The sequence below is a fragment of the Chinchilla lanigera genome, unplaced genomic scaffold (assembly GCF_000276665.1).
Source record: "Chinchilla lanigera isolate Chin_1 unplaced genomic scaffold, ChiLan1.0 scaffold00091, whole genome shotgun sequence".
NCBI classification, from domain to species: Eukaryota; Metazoa; Chordata; class Mammalia; order Rodentia; family Chinchillidae; genus Chinchilla; species Chinchilla lanigera.
In genome coordinates this window covers 5,344,549-5,362,140 of record NW_004955492.1, presented here as the reverse complement: position 1 = coordinate 5,362,140, position 17,592 = coordinate 5,344,549, and the positions used below count along the sequence as shown (strand labels likewise).

The 17,592-nt window shown below is 46.7% G+C and overlaps 1 protein-coding gene across 2 annotated transcripts in view; it reads left to right on the top strand.

Moving 5' to 3' along the window:
* The window catches only part of Slc35f3 (solute carrier family 35, member F3), a 311,742-nt gene extending 299,046 nt beyond the window's left edge, over positions 1-12,696 (top strand). For both annotated transcript variants that reach the window (XM_005404959.2, XM_005404960.2), the window contains 4 exons: positions 5,746-5,871; positions 7,797-7,989; positions 8,746-8,835; positions 11,226-12,696. In XM_005404959.2, coding sequence (XP_005405016.1) covers positions 5,746-5,871; positions 7,797-7,989; positions 8,746-8,835; positions 11,226-11,461 — 645 coding nt within the window. In that variant the 3' untranslated portion in view covers positions 11,462-12,696. The remainder of the gene's footprint in view (positions 1-5,745; positions 5,872-7,796; positions 7,990-8,745; positions 8,836-11,225) is intronic.
* Positions 12,697-17,592: the final 4,896 nt, after the last annotated feature.

The following is a 17,592-nucleotide window of genomic DNA, read 5'->3' as shown; positions in this document are numbered from 1 at the left end:
ATGGCCATGTGCTCCGCTGTCTGCATACTCACCCACTCTCCCATGGCAGCTTCCCAAGCTGCAGCACACGGCATGACTGTGCCCTGCAGCCTGGAGCTTTCTGCCGTTGCCAGCACTCTGTAGTGAGGATGCCTCTGAAGCCAGAGACCCTGCCTATCCATGCGTGTGGGTGGGTGTGGCCCTCTGCCTAGCCCATGTGTCACAGCCCAAGGGAGCCAGACACATTCATGCCAAGTCCAAACTGTGGGAGTAGTAATTCCACTTCCTTCACCCTGCAGATACAGACCAAATGAAATTACATTGCTTGGATTGCTGTGCATTTTTAAAGCAAAACTTAGTAAAATACAAAGCTAGTCAGATTTTGGAAAAGTTGTAGGAAATGTAATAAATGCACTGGCAAGTACTAACTGAGATACGGAGAGTCCACACTCCGGTAAAAGGAACAGGTGACCTGCAGCATGGACAGAATCCTAGTGGCTTCTACTTGGCTTACTCTGGTGGCAGGACATGCTACCACCCACCATCACCTTGCCATAGACCAGGACAGAGAGAGCTCTAGCCACACCACTAGCTCTCTTGTTGTTACAGTACATCTCTTACTTTTTGCCCCCTGTGATGGGCAGCCAGGTCAAAATTAGTACCAAAAACCCATAAAAATCTAGGGAAACAAATCCCATGTGTATGTCTTAATTCAAGCCACACTGGGAACCTGTATGAGGACCTGCAAGGGCTGGGCTCCGGACCCTGCACTTCCGGTCCCTGCCTCATTGTCCTGGGAACAATGACATCACCCTAAAGGTGGGTTCACACCCACCCGAGTTACTCAAACAGCAGTGGGGACATGAGTCAACTGCTGAGTTGTATTTTTAGCTTGCAGTAGGGGGAGAATTTGTTTTGAGACTTAGTGTTAATTTTGGAATAAAACCTCACTCCCTGGGCTACCACCCAGAAAAACCTTCAGCAAACACATGGTCTAATACATCTCTGCAGGGACTACAGGTGTCCTGCTATCACTCACTCCTGGACTACCTGACTTGACACTAAGGACAGGGGTGTCTCCAGGCCACCGCAAAACATCATGTCCTTCCTGACTTTATTCTGATGCACAGAAACAAGAGAATTCATGGAGCTTTTTGGCATGATTCAGATGTCCCAAGCAAATTAAAAATGAGACCTTGTTACTGGGAGAGATAGTTCAAGAAAAATGCTGCATCTCACATAAGAAAGTAGAATTTTTTGAGCTTAAGGAATGGAGGTATGAAAAAGTCTGAAGTACTCCCACAGACTCACAGAATGCAGCATAGCACTTCCAAATCTTTTCTGCCTTGCTAATTATGGATAGAGGGCCTCCTCCAAGGTCCCTGAGCTGTGATACAGTCTAGCCATGTGGCACTTGATCCAGTAGTCTCAGATGACCACTGAATACTACATAACATTCTGTGGGGAAGGCCTCCGGTACTAGCCCAGTGCTGCCTTGGGAGATCCTCAAGCTGGTATTGCTGATGGGACACTGTGACTTGCAAACACTGGGAGTGTTTCTTAGGAATATATGGCTGTTCATCTAAGAACTTCCTGCGGTGTGTGTGTTGCGGGGAGCAGTCCTTGGTTCTTCAGAAGCTCAGAGATCAGCAATATCTGTGAGACTGAAAGTTTCCCCTTCACAGCAGATATTGGGGTCCAAGGTAATATATAAGTTTGCACAGATCACTCAGACTTCTCCCAGACTTCCAGGCTAGCTAGCATCCTCTACTGGGAGCTTCCAAAGGTTGAAGAAAGATCACCTGGTTCCCCATCCCGAGGGACTATGAAGGATGCACCCATGGAGCAGGTTGCAGAGGAGACTTGCATTATCAAGACAGATGCATTTCCTGAGGAGCATGGAAAAGCCTTGCTCATGTACACAAATCCAGAAAGAAGCAAATATGCTTTATAATGCTGGGGGTGGGGGCGGTTTCTGGCATCAGAGGGAAAGAGCTGTTCAGCTATCTGCAGAAACTGCTTTCTGTCTCAGTGTGCACTCCTTGTGTGTCCAAGACCAGAAGTTCTTGTGCAGTGTGAGGTGCTCAAGCTATTCACATGACTAGGCTGCAGGTCTTCACTCTACCCTTACAAGCTGTCAGACCATGGGTAAATGTCTCTGAGCCTTAGTTTGCCTTGATCTTTAAAGTGGACAGAACCTTTCCACAGCAAGAGCAGCTGTGAGAGTAAAATAAGCAGGTACATGTTTGGCTCATGAAATTCAAGAAATATTAATTTTCCTCAATGTCATTATTATTCCTTCTCAATTAGAAGTGGATGGGTCAGTCCCAGTCTTTGGACAGTGTCAGAGGCTGGTGAATACTCGGGAGGGCAGTTTTGTGTGTCGAAGGCAACAGTGAGACAAAGCAGGAAGAGTCTGAGGGCACAGAGCCGACCAACTGTGGCCACACTGGGGGAGACCCCAGCCTCCATTGCAAGGGACTGCTCATTCATGACCTCTCTCTGGCAGGGCTTTCCCCTGGTGGTGAGGGTGAAGACAGAGCAAGAAGGTGCCCCTCCCTGCCAAGGGGTCACCCATGCAGGCGCAAGCCCCAGTGGCACATTGCTGGGGACTGGGATGGTGCACTTTTCCCAAGATCAGTTCCCCTCTCATTCAGACTGCAACTGGTGTTTCCAGCAATCAAAGCGTGCTAAGCACGTCCAAAGGGCTATTGCTGGGTGCAGACTCTTGCGTCTGCTCCTGTGTGGCGACCCTGCAGCCTGCACCTGGCACAGAGGACACAGAAGGCAGGCAGCAGGAATGGATCACAGAGGTGTTCAGTTGCCTCCAACCCTAACATTCCTGGGGCCAATGAGAGCAATCCCCCAGAAGCCAGGGAGAAGAGGGTTCAGGAAAGCATATTTAAAAATTAGTCTGTTCTTTCCCTTTTGCAAAATTGCCCCAAACTATACAACCTAAAGAAGCATCCAAATTGGTTCTGTTTGGCAGAGAATATGCAGCCTGCCACATTTTGAGCAAGACTAGGCAGCAGCGGTGGGCTGCGTGATGGGTAGCACAGGTCCTCCTACCTCGTCTCCTTCTGGGGCCCTCCTTCCCCTTTCAGCCCAGCTGGAGTAGGTGGCATCCTGTCAGCACCCCGGTTGCTGGGACTCAGAGCCCAGCCTGTGAGCTGGCAGGTCTCGGTGGGTGAAGCTTACAAGGTATCCGAGGACACTTCACAGCAGCCCCTGCCTGCATCGTCCTTCACTCCATTGTGCGGTCTCCAGAGGAAGCAGAGGCGGTGGCTTTCAGCAGTCCTGTTCTGGGGCACTGTTGCCCAGCAGTGCTTGTTTCAGGATAGTCCAGTGGGACAGGAGGGGTAAGAGGGGGGCAGGTCCGCTTGTCCCTGTCCACAAGCAGACGCAGCACCTCTCAGGGAGAAGGTGTTGGGGTATGTGGGAAATTGCAGGTCAAACTGCACCTGCACAGACCCCACTGCAGCACAGGAAAGGTTTTCATGGGAGAACTAAGAATTTGCAGTACCTTAGGGTGCAAATACTTAAAATAAACAGGCATGTGCTTTTTTGGTTTTTTGTTTGTTTTGTTTCCTGGTACTGGAGATTGAAACCAGGGCCTTCACCCTGAGCTAATGCTCAGCCTCTTCTTTATTTTTTATTTTGAAACAGTGTTTCCCTAAATTGCTGTGTTGCTCAGCTGGGCTCAAACTTGCAATCCTCCCGCCTCAGCTTCCCAGAGTGCTGGGATTACAGGGTGTGCTGCCACACCCTGATAAGTGCATGCTTTATAAAACAGAACTGAAATCTTCCAGGGAATCCAGGCTGAAGAAAGCACCCAGGCTGTGGACTCAGCTCTGCTCTGAAGGATCCTGAGAACCAGGCAGGTCCCGCACCCACAGGCCCTAGCACCTGTCTGGGGTCTCACATCCCTGCACGGCTTCTGAGGCCCAGAGACCCACCACACGTGGCTCAGAGATGCTGTGCCTCTTGGCTGGGGCCCTAGGAGGTCACTGTCCCTGATCCACCTGCCAGAAGGAACCCACAGGGGCTCTGACATGTGTCCCCCCACTGACCCAAGTGGGGAGCCAATTCCCTCTCACCTCTGGCTCCTCCAACCCCTTCCCTCCAGTGCACTGATGGGCCCTGCTTGAGTGGAAGCTTTCAGTTGCTTATCACTTAATCAATAGCAGAGAGGAAGAGGCTAGAAACCTGCCCAGCAATTCTTGGGTAAAAGATAACCCTATTTTTCATTCCCTCAACTTTAGCTGGAAGTTTTGAAAAATTCAAGCAGGTTTGGAGATGCACAGAATCACTGAAAGTTTGGCTATTCTCTTCTCTCTGTCTTTTCTTTTCTGAGTTCTTCTCCCAGGGCACCGTGCCTTGATGCTTAGCCAGGTTGAACTGTTCTGAGTGGCATCTTTGCAGCACATATGACATCTGAGGCAGACGGCACCTCATCTTCATCTGCTTGTCACTTGCCCCTCTCTTGTCCTCCAGTGGGAGGGATGGCCGCTTATTGTCTCACACCTTCTGCTTCTTTCTCTTAGTGAACAGTCATACGTGGTCCATGTAGCATCTATATGTGAAGCATCTGCGTGTGTGTGGTGCAGAAGGACACAGGTGACTGTGAGTGAATGATTTAAGCGAGAAAAGAGAAGCAGGTAGATGAGAACCAGCTTTAACATAGGACACCATCCGCTCTCTGGGCCTCTGTGTTACAGGCACACGTAGTGTTCTATGGAAATAATGCGTGAAGGTTGAACCTGGAGAATTGTGCAACTCAGATACACCATGTGAGGTTCAACCACGGTAGCTCTCACTAACCTAGAAATCAATGCTTAACCCACTGAGGAAGCCTCAATTTGCATCAGGGATGCCCGACCAGCAACAGCTCACTGGGCACACCAGGCTGTCCTGCTCACACTGATTAGCACCAACTTTACCATCAGACACCCCTGAAATTTGTGGCTGCTTTTCCACACAGCAGGGGTGAGACTTTGGGCAGATTATTTAACCTCTGTGAGCCAAGTTTTCATGTCTATAAAAGTAGGCAAGTACTGTATATCTATTTTAAGGATAAAACAAGAAAATGCAAAGAAAACTCTTAAGTTAGTCTTAGGTACTTGACATTGTTATAGACAGCTAATATCAATTTTGAATGATCCATAAGAGGAACAGATCTATTGGTAAACCCAGCAGTTGAAACTTGGCTGCACACATCTGTTCTACTGAGGACACCCTGACTCCCTAAGAGCTAAAGGACAGAGCTGCTCCTGCAGGTCAGGCCCCTGTTAACAGCCAGCACTGGCTGGTCTGCTCTATCAGTCCCCATCACTCTCCCCTCTGCACCTTTCCTGTTGAGAACCAAAATTACAGAAGCGAGGTCACATGAGGTCACCTTCTGGTAGGTTCCAGGTATTACCCAGGGACTCTTGACCAGGCCTTGTCATGACAAATTAACCTGTCACCAGAATTCAGGATCACCAAGTTTCCAAGTGTCATGGTGACTTGCCGTGGCCTGAGACTGAGACTAAGCCATGCGCCACACCTGGCTGCACCTGCTCAGGTCCTTGGTCATGCCAAGCTTGGCTGAGTTACTCTCTAAGCAGCAACAAACCTGTCGATGGGGTACCCCTACCTCCCCTTCCCCCAGGAGGCCTGGAATGGAGATGCCACCCTCCCCCATGAATATTTCTAGCTGATTGGCCTCGTGTGGTCCATCTGAGTCCCCACCGCTGCCCTGACCGCCATTTCCTTCCACCCATCCAGATCGTGGCTGCCATCCTCGCCATCGCTGGCATCGTGATGATGACCTACGCCGATGGCTTCCACAGCCATTCTGTCATCGGCATCGCTCTGGTGGTGGGCTCTGCATCCATGTCAGCTCTCTACAAGGTACGAGTGGGAGCAGCTTTCCAGGAAGGCCGGTTCTTGGCAGACCAGTTTGGGGTGTCTCAGGGATGTTCTTTCACTGTGGGGACCTCCAGATGGCACCAGTGCTCTGAGAAGGACTGTTGTTTCCTGTGCACGTGAGGTGGGTGGAGAGTACCAAGGGTAGGGCCCAAGCAGAGACTGTCCTTTCTGGACTTTTCCACTGCCAACCACACATTTGCAGCAGTTGCAGTAAATGCACGGTGCCGCTGGATTAGCAGATCTGTGACTTCATTATTTGGTGGGATGCAAGAGGATCCAGGCCCTCTGAGGCTGCCCAGTTTGGCTCAGATGAGTTCCCACCCATGAGACTAGGCCCCCTTATCACCTTACCCTGATCATATCAAAGGCTTTGTGGCCAGCAGCATGAATCCATCTTAGATTCAAACATTGCCGCTAGGCTAAGTGAACAGATGCATGACTGTTCTGATACGAGGGTTCAATACACTTCGACAGCATGTTGAGAACTATCAGAAAGCACTTCCTCACTGCAGGCCTAGAGGCAACAAATACAGTATTTGCTCCCACCCTGGGGGCTCCAGCTCTACTCACCCCATTTCAGCTGACCACGCCTCCTGCTTGCTCTCTCCCCTCACCTCCGCTCTCTTCTGCACTCTTCTTCTTTAGGGTACGATAGACAATCCTTTGAGATCTGAAGTTAGGGTACTGACCCGGAGGACTCAGTGAGAAATGTGACTTTAGCTTTGAGACATATCAGGCCTTTGTGCATTCAGACAGCTGGACAGAGAACGTTAAGTACTGTAGAAAGTCATAAGAAAAAGCAATTTTACCCCAGCTCTGTGAACACCATGTGCTATGGTTTCTGGAAAATGAAATAATTCTGCCTTCTGATCTTTCATCAGCTCCCTGCCCTCTCTGCCCACAGAGAGACACATACATGGTTTTCTTTCCCTGGAACCCATCTCACCAAGGGAATGTGATAGACTAGCACCATGCTGAGATTTCAAAGCCACTTTCCGAGTGCAGAACATACTGCAAGGCCCAGCTCTGCCTTAGTCAGCTGTGCTAACAAAGAGCAGAGAAGGTGTAAAGGCCAGCCACAAAAAGCACAGTGTTCTGACTCAGATTCCTGACCCCATGTCCACTGCTACCTGAAATTTGTCCAGAGGGACTAACAGGTGGCAGGTTGAAGGGCTGTCTCTCCCTTTCCACACTCCCTGCATGTGTTCCGGGACACATCCTTGTGAGGTATGAAAGGCTGGATGAGGATAAGGTGGGAAAAGCCAGAGGGACAATAACACGGAAACGCATGTAAGCCAGAGCACTAAGCTAGGGCTGGAGGAGGCCTTTGGCATCTCTAAGCCCAGCCGCTCCAGTCCTTCTTCTCCTGACCTTCCAAGCACCCAAAATGATGTACCAGCAAGAACAGGAAGAACAGGTACAGGAAATCAAAGTGCATTCCACTGAAATCTGTGCCCTTTCCAGCATGGGGGTGGTAGAACAGAGCAGATGAGCAAATTGCTGCACCTTACATCTAAGAAAAGGTCTTTGCAGCCAAAGCCCTTTTACTTGGGGTATGGTTTCAGATGGTGCTGCATAGGTTCAGGGTCCTGAGAAGATGTGTGATTAGGGCAGATATAGCCAATTGTTGTAGTATGAACACAATAAAGACAAGTCACACCTAGTGCAAATACTGTGACTCCTGAAGAAGTTCTCTGGTAATCTGCATTCCTCTGTGATGGAGGTGCAAGTATGTGGTCAGAGGCCCACAGGCCTAGCCCACAACCCCTTAACCGGTGGCCGAGAGAGGTAAACTTTGCCTAAGCCATGGCCATCCACCCTCTGGTGCAGCCCCCGCTGTACCAAGCACAAACTGCTTCATCAAGCTGGAGTCTGAGGGAGCCCCGACCCTCCTCCCTTCTCCGCAGGTCCTCTTCAAGCTCCTGCTAGGCAGTGCCAAGTTTGGAGAAGCTGCCTTATTCCTTTCCATCCTGGGTGTGTTCAACATCCTCTTCATCACCTGCATCCCTGTCATCCTCTACTTCACCAAAGTGGAATACTGGAGCTCCTTCGATGACATTCCATGGGGAAACCTTTGTGGATTTTCCATTCTCTTATTGAGTAAGTGGCACCCACCTTGTCCAGAACCCCCAGAAAGCAGCAACATAGAGGAGCTCTGGAAGCCTGCATGCTGAAAGAGAAAAGCAGTGTTCCCTGTTATCCCCAATTTCTTGCTGCTTTCCAAGATGTTTGTGTTTCACAAAGTAAAGTTTTTCCCGAACCGTATTCATGATCTTTATCATAGTGACAGTGACCATTGTCACTCTGGTAGGGAGCTGACAGCCCAGTTTCTCGCTTATTGCCCATGCATGACGGTGGGTAAGGAGCTGTAAGTGAACACTCAGGGAGCTCTTAGAACATTGTCTGAGTGTCAGCCTTCAGTAAATACGATCAGTTGTCATTATTATTGTCATTGTCGTTGTCACTGTCACTTACTGAGAGGCTACTGATAGGCAGAAAGTCAACAAAGCAGGTGCTCACCAGAGTCCTCTAGAACCCACGTCCAGAGCTCCCAGCCCTACAGCCAGCCACAAAGCAAATCCGTTCAGAAGGCCCCATCCTCTTTTTCTAGTGTGTCCCAATTGGTCACCCTCTGAGCTCCTCTTCCCTTCTCCAAAGCTCAGGAAAGAGAGGGCATTGAGCATCCAGAGTACCATTCCCTTACCCCAAACGCTGGCACCCTGGGGAAATCCCGAAAAAGGTCCTTGTAACTCCTGCTCCACCCTCTCCCAAGAAATAGTGCTCAGCGAAGTCACTGAGGAGGAAAAGAACAGGTCAGTTGTGAATAATACCCACTTTCTAAATTCTCTGTTTCAGCATTCAATATTGTACTAAATTTTGGAATTGCTGTTACATATCCCACGCTGATGTCTCTCGGAATCGTCCTCAGTGTCCCTGTGAATGCAGGTAATCCCATGTGGCTTCTGTAGCTGCTTGTTGAAGAACACACACAGAGAACACAGACTCATACACACACGCACATTCACACACACACTCTAACATATACACTCACATATATCTTATTGTGCCTGGTATATAATACATGTTTCTTTTGCAAAGAAAAATAAAACACTTAGGTAAAAAGTTGAGGTTTGATAATGGTCTGATTTGCATGTACCCCCCCCAACGACACAAAATCTAAAGTTATCTCAATTCTAATTGCTACAGGGAGCAGAGATGAATATCATCAGTATTTTTAATGGAGAAAATTATACAGCAAAAAAATAAATTTTGCAAGTATCTTTCTTCAGGAGAATAGTGCTTAGGGGGTGATACAGAAAGATTTTAAACCAAAAAGGCACTTTTGCCCTCCTCCTCCTAGGAGAAAGCATGTGGGACCAGAGCTGACTTTGCTGCCCTGGAGCTTCCTTGCTGACATGCACCTGAGGGCTCTTCACAAAGCTTGTATTACCCTGCTCCTCGGCTCCTTTGTCTTCCCCTAGCTCATACTGCTTCGCACTTGGGGGTTCTTCCCAGTATCCCCAGGTCAAACCCAGCCTCCCTGTGCACAGCTCTCTGCCAGGGAAAAGCCAAGAGCCGCCCTTTCCAGAACACTCTTGGCTGGAGCACAGCTTCTTTCAAAGCTGTCTCCTGAAACTGTCACTTCTAGGCCATCAGCCTCCCAGGAACCAGCCCGTATCCTGTTCACAGTGGTTTTATATAGGCTCAAGCAGAGCGTCTCTTCATTTTCTGAATCTTTCCCAGTGATTTGGCTCCTCCCTCTTCACGTGTTCTGTATGAGACTTGCCTGGTCCATCTCTTACAGAAGCATGCAGAGGTCTGGCAGAGCTTCGAGACACTGTGCTCAGCAACACCTCCAGGTCCGTGGCCCCAGCTCACCGGCCCCCAGGGTCTTCACCTGCCTCCCCAGTGGCCTGCCTAGGGCACTTCAGACAGTACCAGAACAGAGTAGTGCCAGTGGCACCTGAGCTCTTGTGTGGCTGGCAAAAAGATGGTCCATATCCTAGAGCTTCTGAAAAGTACCTTATCAACATCCTCCCCTCCATTCTTTGACTCTTCAACGTACATTTACGTGAGGTTTTTAGCCCAGAAAGGCATAGTCCAGGTAGGTCTCACATAGAAACTTACTTTGACTGTAACCTGTAGCCAGGTGCTTGTGAAATTAATCAGAATCACCTCTTACTACCATACTTACCTGCACCCTAAGTGGTTTAATACGGTGTCTCAGGTAGGAATCCAGCTCCTGAGTGGAGGAGAGAAACAAAGGAACCCGCGTCTTACCAAGCTTGTTAGAGCAAGAACATTGCCTGCCTTTAGGACTTGCCTGCCACCTGCCCATGGCCCTGATTGGTGACTGTGCCCACCTAGTGATTAACAGAATGTATTGCAGATTAAAATATTTCTGAATGATGGTGGAATACAGAGGTGCCAGAGGGCTCTTAACAATGTTTTTCCAAATTTAACATTTACCCCTCTCAATCTTTTCCTGCTCATTTGCTGGAGGAGGGAAAAGTTGGGGATGGAGACGGGGGAGGGGAAGAAGATAAGGAAGGGTCAGGACTGAGACAAGCCTGACTCAGCAAATGCTCAGCCCCAGCCCTAACCCACTGTTCAGTAAGTCACCATTCAAAAGCTGCGCACTATAAAGTCTACAGTCTCTCTCCCAGGGGAGCATGATGAAAGCTCCATCTGTGGCTTGTGTGGAAGGCACTCTCCAAATGTGCTATGTTAGTATATAAAAGAGTGAAAAGCCCACCACAGGAAAAGAAGGGACCCCAATGGCACAATGCTTTTAAGTGCTAGTTGGCTTGTCAGGAGAATGGCAATCTGGATTTTTGTAAACTGACATGAGTCTGCTTCTCATTTTGTTCCATCACTTAATGTGGATTGAGATGGGCTGTGAGCCCGCAGGCCTTTAATAAGCCCTCATCGAAGGCAAAGACTCCAAAGGCACTAGAGCCTCATGCGGATTAATGCTCAGAGAGGAGCAGGGCTCGTATTTATTATCTTAAAGGAACTGGTTCAGGTTTGGACTTCCAAACCTATATACATATCCCCAGATTCTCCTTATCTATTTTTCTCTCACCCTCAAATCAATGTTTAGACTCAAAAGCCAGTTCAGTGTGGGGAGGTGAAATACAAGTGAAGTGCCTCATACCAGGCAAGCTTTAGGAAGTTTAAGGTGATGCACTTGCCCTCCTGGAGCAAGTGCTGCGTGGGAGGATTCTATAGTCCAGGAGGACCATGGGCTGCCCAGGAAAGCTGGATGTTCCAGCATCTCCTGGTCCTGTGCCTTCAGCCTGGCTGCTGAGTAACCAGAGCTCTGTCTCCCACAGTGGTGGATCACTACACCAGTCAGATAGTCTTCAACGGGGTTCGGGTCATCGCCATCATCATCATTGGCCTGGGCTTCCTCCTCCTGCTCCTGCCAGAGGAGTGGGACGTCTGGTTGATCAAGCTGCTCACCCGACTCAAAGTGAGGAAGAAGGAGGAAACAGCAGAGGGTGGTGCAGATCTGGGCTCGGGACCCCAGAACAGGAGCAGGAGAGCCCGCCCTTCCTTTGCACGCTAGGGCTGCTCCTCTGAGACTCTTGGGGCACCCCAGCAGTAATGATTTGGTCTTCTGTTGGGAGGAGACTCGGTGGGGCAAGGTGTACATACCTGTACAGTTTTGGTAATCTGCGGTAAGTTCTATGGTATTTATTGGCATGTCCAACTTGCTTGCACTTTTCCACATCAGACCTTCCACTTAAGGGAACCAATTCAATACGGTAGAGAAAAAGAACCTCTCAGTGCTTTTTCAATGAATGTAAAGTAGGTTAAAATGAGCCTTGCATCGACCGCTTTGGAAGACAGGCGTGTTTTGAATCTTAGCAACTGAAAATGACATTGTACACTGTGATTATTTTTCAGCTATAGTAGGTCATATTTTGTTTTATATCAGAGCTGTACTTTTAATTTTAAGGAATTTCAATGAACCAAAAGATAACTGTCAGTTAATCTGGATGGATGGATGGATGGATGGATGGATGGATGGATGGATGGATAGGTGGATGGGTAGGTGGATGGATGAGTGAGAAGAGATGAAACAGGAAAGGATAATGGACATGATAACCATCACAGAACAGGCGTGTGTGGGTCACAGGGAGGGAATGAAGTCCAACCCCAGCTGGCCTGCACTCTTGTGTCTTCAGGAGATTATGCAGGAGAATTTATAGTGCCTTCTACAGAATTTTCGTCTTTACTTATGTGAAGCGAGGTGACATTCTAAGTCACTGGCGCCGTCTTATAATTTAGATGTAGAAATCTTTAGAAACAAATAAAACTATATATGTGTGTGTGTATGTACAAAAATAATAAAGCTGGTGACCAGTGTATTGGGGATGTGGTTGAAGGGATACAATATGCATAGAAGGTAGATATGCTGGAATGGAGTTGCTGGTGGCTTTTACGTCAAGACCAAGACTGAAAAATTATTTACTGAATCTGTAAACCTTTTTATGAAACTTTTAAGCACCAGGCTGTTTCCTTACACAATTTAGGTCAGCCAGAAAATTCTATCTGTGATAGATCTGTAAAGAGGGACCTGGGATTAGAGTTTACTATTTTTGAAGTTTACATTGTTACATATGAAATGGAAACATTATTTTGAAATGTTGTCATAACCCAATGGTGCATTCTGTAACCATGGAGTCTTTAGTTTCCTGGGGGAAAGGGGCATTCATGACCTGAACTTTTTAGCAAATTATTATTCTCAGTTTCCATTACTGTTTGGCCAAACAGATTAATAAAATATTTGAAAAAGAAGCATTGAGTGTGGTCTTGGTGGCCATATTGTCACTTCCTACTATGAGGGTCCTGCAAGGCTCTCCCTCATCATACACCTGTCTCCTGGCCCCTTCCAGGAAGGTAAGCCCACCCTGCTCCCTCAAGGGATGGTAACTCTTACTATAACACAGACCTGACTTGTGCAAAAGTGACATATAAAAGAGTCCCCAAACATTATAACACTATTGGTATAAGCCCCTATTCCTTCACCTTTTCCTCTCGCTCCTCCCTTGGGCATCTGCCTTTGCTCAACTCCATAGATCTCCTGCCTCTCTTTGTTTTCAGAGGGTTCTTCTGCAGGCTCACACTGGCCATGAACTCCCCCTCAGAGCTAACACATTTATCCCATCATTCTTGCCATTTTCTGAAGTCGTTCTAGAAGTCCTCTCTCATGATTGTCTTTACTTGTGATGGTTTCTCTTTACTTTCTGGTATTTTCTCTTCTCAGAGCTGGGGCGTTTGTGTCCAGCACTATTCCTGGGTCAAACTGCTTTTTCAAAAAAATGGGTAAATATGACTTGTAAGAAATACACAAAGGGCGTATGAAAAGGCATTAAAAGTTTTTCACAGTGCTTGTTATGGTTTAGATCTAAAACATTCCCCAAAAGTCTCACACGTGGAGGTGGGGCCTGGTCAGAAGGGGCAGTGCATTGAGGATATATGACTTGGAAGGGTGTATTCTCATCCCCAGCTGCTCCCATCTCTCTCTGCTTCCTGACCACCACGTGATAACCTGCGTTCCTCCGCTGCGCCATTTTGGTGTGCTATTTCTGCCTTGAAGCCAGCCAGCTAAGAACTGCACTCACTGAAACTGTGAGCCAAAGTAAACCTCTCCTGTTAAATTGTGGCTCTTCTGTCTTCAACACTCCGCTTCCAGGTAGCAAAGCAGAAAATAGAGTCCTGGAGGAAGCTCACCTCCCTGCTGCTCAGTGTGTGCTGTGCAGTCAGTTTGATGTCTCTCACCCCTGCCAGTCTCCACGTATGGGAGGCAGTTCAGGTATAAAGGAAATCAGTACCTCATTATGATGTTCCTTTTCAATTTACACCTGTTTATCAAGGATCAGAGTTTCATTTTTCCCCTCCAAATATTTTCTTTTGGCACTTCCATTTATGAGCTCCATAGACCCAATTACACTGACTAGATGCAATGATTCACTTTCTCTGTTATCTGATTTTATCCTTGTTGTGATTTGTGTCTGGATGTCCCCACAAAGCCTCATGCAGTTATGGAGCAGGCTTCTAGAGTTTATGATTGATCCATACAATGTAAGTCTGCATACAATATAAGGGAGGGAAAGAGGCTGTTGCCACTGCTCCTCCCTTCTGCTCTTGTTGCTTTGCTGTTTTCCACCGCCACAAACTGTTGCCCTCTGCCATGTGCCACTCTGCCTTGGAGCCAGTCGAGTATGGACTGAAACCTCCACAAACTGTGAGCTAAATAAACCTTTCCTTCCTTAATTTTGGATGTCAGGTATTTTGTCTCAGCAATGAGAGAAAAGTAACCAAGACAGTCCTCATCTTGAGAAAATTAAATTTCTGGTGTACCTTGTGGGAATGTGGGGTGTCTGGCACTTTTCTAGCGTTTTGCAAATATGTGTGCTTTGTAGGTGGTCCTGCTGGATGGTGTCACGCCATATGTTGAATTTGCTCAAGTACGCCATGTGCAAAATGTGTGTGTGTCTGCCACATTTACTGTGTGCTTCTGATTAGCACCTTTCCAATCAATTAAGCTACTGGTATTTGCTTAAATAAATCACCTATGTAAATTCATCACCACTTGTTATGGTCTGGATCTGGAATGTTTCCCAAAGGCTCAGGTGTTAAAGGCTCAGTCCTAGTGCAGCAGTGTTCAGAGGTGAGGATTTGAGGGAATGATTGGATCATAAGGACTCTGATTTCATCAATAGATTAATCCATTGGGAATTCATCACTTGGTGGGATACTGGAAGGTGATAGAGAGAAGAAGTGAGACCCAGTTGAAGGGAATGGATCCTGTGGGGCTGTCTTTGAGGACTATATCTTGTTCCTGGTCTCTTCTTCACTGTCTCTCTCTCTGTGTCAGCTTCCTTGCCACCATGAGGTGAGTAGGCTCTTCTCCCACATACCCCTTCCTTTGTGATGTCACCATCTGCTGATCACTACTTTTTGTTTAATAATGATATTTATATACTCATTACAACTTTATTATAAGGGGCTATCACTTGGGTGACCCTAGTGTTTTCCTACAAAGCTTAATTTAAAAAATTCAAATCCTTCCATTAGCACCAAATTAAAGTCCAAAGCACATTTGGACATTTAACTACTCTCTAAATCTCATTCATCTGAGGATACTATTGCATCTAAGGCTTTTGTCAATTGTTTTTATCCAGATCTTCTTTAAGTTTTCTGATAGTGTGTAATTTCTTTTTTCTTTTATTTTTAAATCAAGGAGAAGATGCCTTCAAACAGGCAAAGTCTCAAGTCTCTTTGGTTTGTTTTTATTTGTTCTGTGTGTTTTGTTTTTATTTTTTGTTTTTTTAAGACAGGATCTTGCTATATAGTCCAGGCTGGTCTTAAGCTCACTATGCAGCTCAGGCTAGCCTTGCACTCAGAGCAATCCTCTTGCCTCAGCCTCCCAAGTGTTGATATTACAAGTATGCAGTTCCATTTGTTTTGTTTTTGTGTTTTTGTGCTGGGGATGGAACCCAGTGCTGAGTGCATGGTAAGCACATTGTCCAGCACTGAGTTACACCCCTGCCTTCTGCAGTCTCAGATATGCCACATGCCCTGCTGCTGTATTTCTGAGTCCCAAGTTGATCTTACTCTTTGAACAACCAGAAATAGAGGCTCAATCCTGTGTTGCCACTGAGTAAAGGGAGCATGGTCCTTCATTTAGAACATTGGATTTGTGGCACCAGACCCTGCCCGGCCTCACACTTGGATGAAGTCAGCATCCACCAATGCCCACTTACCATCTGTGTGTCTCTAGTTCTTACTCTCTTGCTCTTTTTTGATAATCTTCATGGTCACATTCTTAGAAATAAAAAAAATCTACCCAGGTTCAGGTATAAAACAGTGCCCTGGTTAATAACATGCAATATGGAGGCAGATGGAACAGGGTTCAAATCCCTGCTGTACTTATTTTTATAGTTCTGTGACTTTAGGCAAGTCACTTGACATATGAGGCCGTTTTCATACATTTTAAATGAGAATGATGACAGTCTCTGATGTACAAGGTTGTCAAGCTAAAACAAAATAATACATATAAAACCTTAGCAATGTCCTTAGATGTAATTAGGTGTTCAGTAATGACAACCTTAACAGCACCATCATCATCATCATCATCATGGCAGGTCTGGTGACACTGTTAACTTATTGGTGCTAAGTAGCATCACTATTATGTTATGCTTACAAGCATAAAATCTTAACACCATCTTTCCTTCTCCTTGGCTTCTACCTTGGTTACCATGCTGCACACATCCAAACCAGCTACATAACTCCAGAGCCTCTCTAGAATGGCCCCCTCCACTCTATCCCCATCACCACCAACCTAACCCACATCTGATCACCTGTCACCGGGTGACTAAGCATCTTTTGATCCATCCTCTACAGCCTGAGGAGCAGAGTTGCTTCACTGTCTTACACAAAGCTCTTCAATGTCTTCCTGTGCCTCTTTAATCCTCCCTTCCCTGACCTGAACTTAACCCTGCAGAGTTTGACAGTAACTGAACTTTCAAGATTCATCTGCCACTACAGTTCCCAGCATCGCCAGCCATCCAGCCATATGCCACTCTTCACTATTTCTCAGATGTGCTCTATCTTCTCCTGTCTTGGTACTATGATTAATTCTGCATACGAACCTCTCCTTTACCCTCTTTTTCTGCCAGACCAAATCTCACACATCCTTGAATACTGACTTCAGGTGCTCCTCAAGGAGTCACATTCCTACCTGACTGCTACAACTTCATTATTCCTTCTGCCTTACACTTTAGTTGAGACTTGGCTTTCTTTCTAGATATGAACATTCTTGAGAGGGGAAACACAACCTTGCACTGTGTATCCAAGTCTACTGACTTTGACATGCAGCAGAGGCCAATACAAACAATAGAATATGTTTATTGACTTGACTTTTTGTTAATTTTTCAAATAATTAAACATAATTCATCAGTTATACGTCTTTCAACTCTTACTGACACTGAAAGTGAATGTTGTAGTTATCAGAAATATTCTATAATCAAGCATCATAGAACTCTCGTGGGATATTGTCAAATCATAATTAAGGTCATCTATCCCCTCCCAAATGATGCCAATACTTTTCCCCATAATCTGAAGGTTTGTAAAAATGTTAGCACCCAGTGGCCAAGAATAGAGATCATTGTACTCAATATGAGACTATCTACCCTCTGGACTTCCAATAGCCCAGTGGTTCAGTTTCTCCATTTTCTATGGGACTCTTCATCATGCTTATTGTCTGTGGGGAATACTGGAAAGGCCCCTGCTTCATACTTGAACTTACACTGGGGAACCAAGAAAGACTGAACCTAAAATGGTCCTACCCAGGTATGGTGGTACATGCTTACAATCCCAGCATTCTGGAAGACTGAGGCACACAGATCACAAATTAAGCTCAGCTGGGACAATTTAGTAACTTATCAAGACATTGTCACAAAATACAAATGAAAAGGGCTGGTTATGTACCTTGGTTGTAAGGCCCTGGGTTCAATTCCCAGTACCCAAACCAACAAACCTTCCTAAAATTGCAAGGTTACTTAGCCACTGATGCAGCCTGACCTCCCACACAGGGGGCAGCCTGGATGGTGCTAAATTTCCTTCAGGTCACTGAATCATTTCATTTGTTTCCTCCTTAAAGACATTAAAGCTCTATCAAAAACCCCT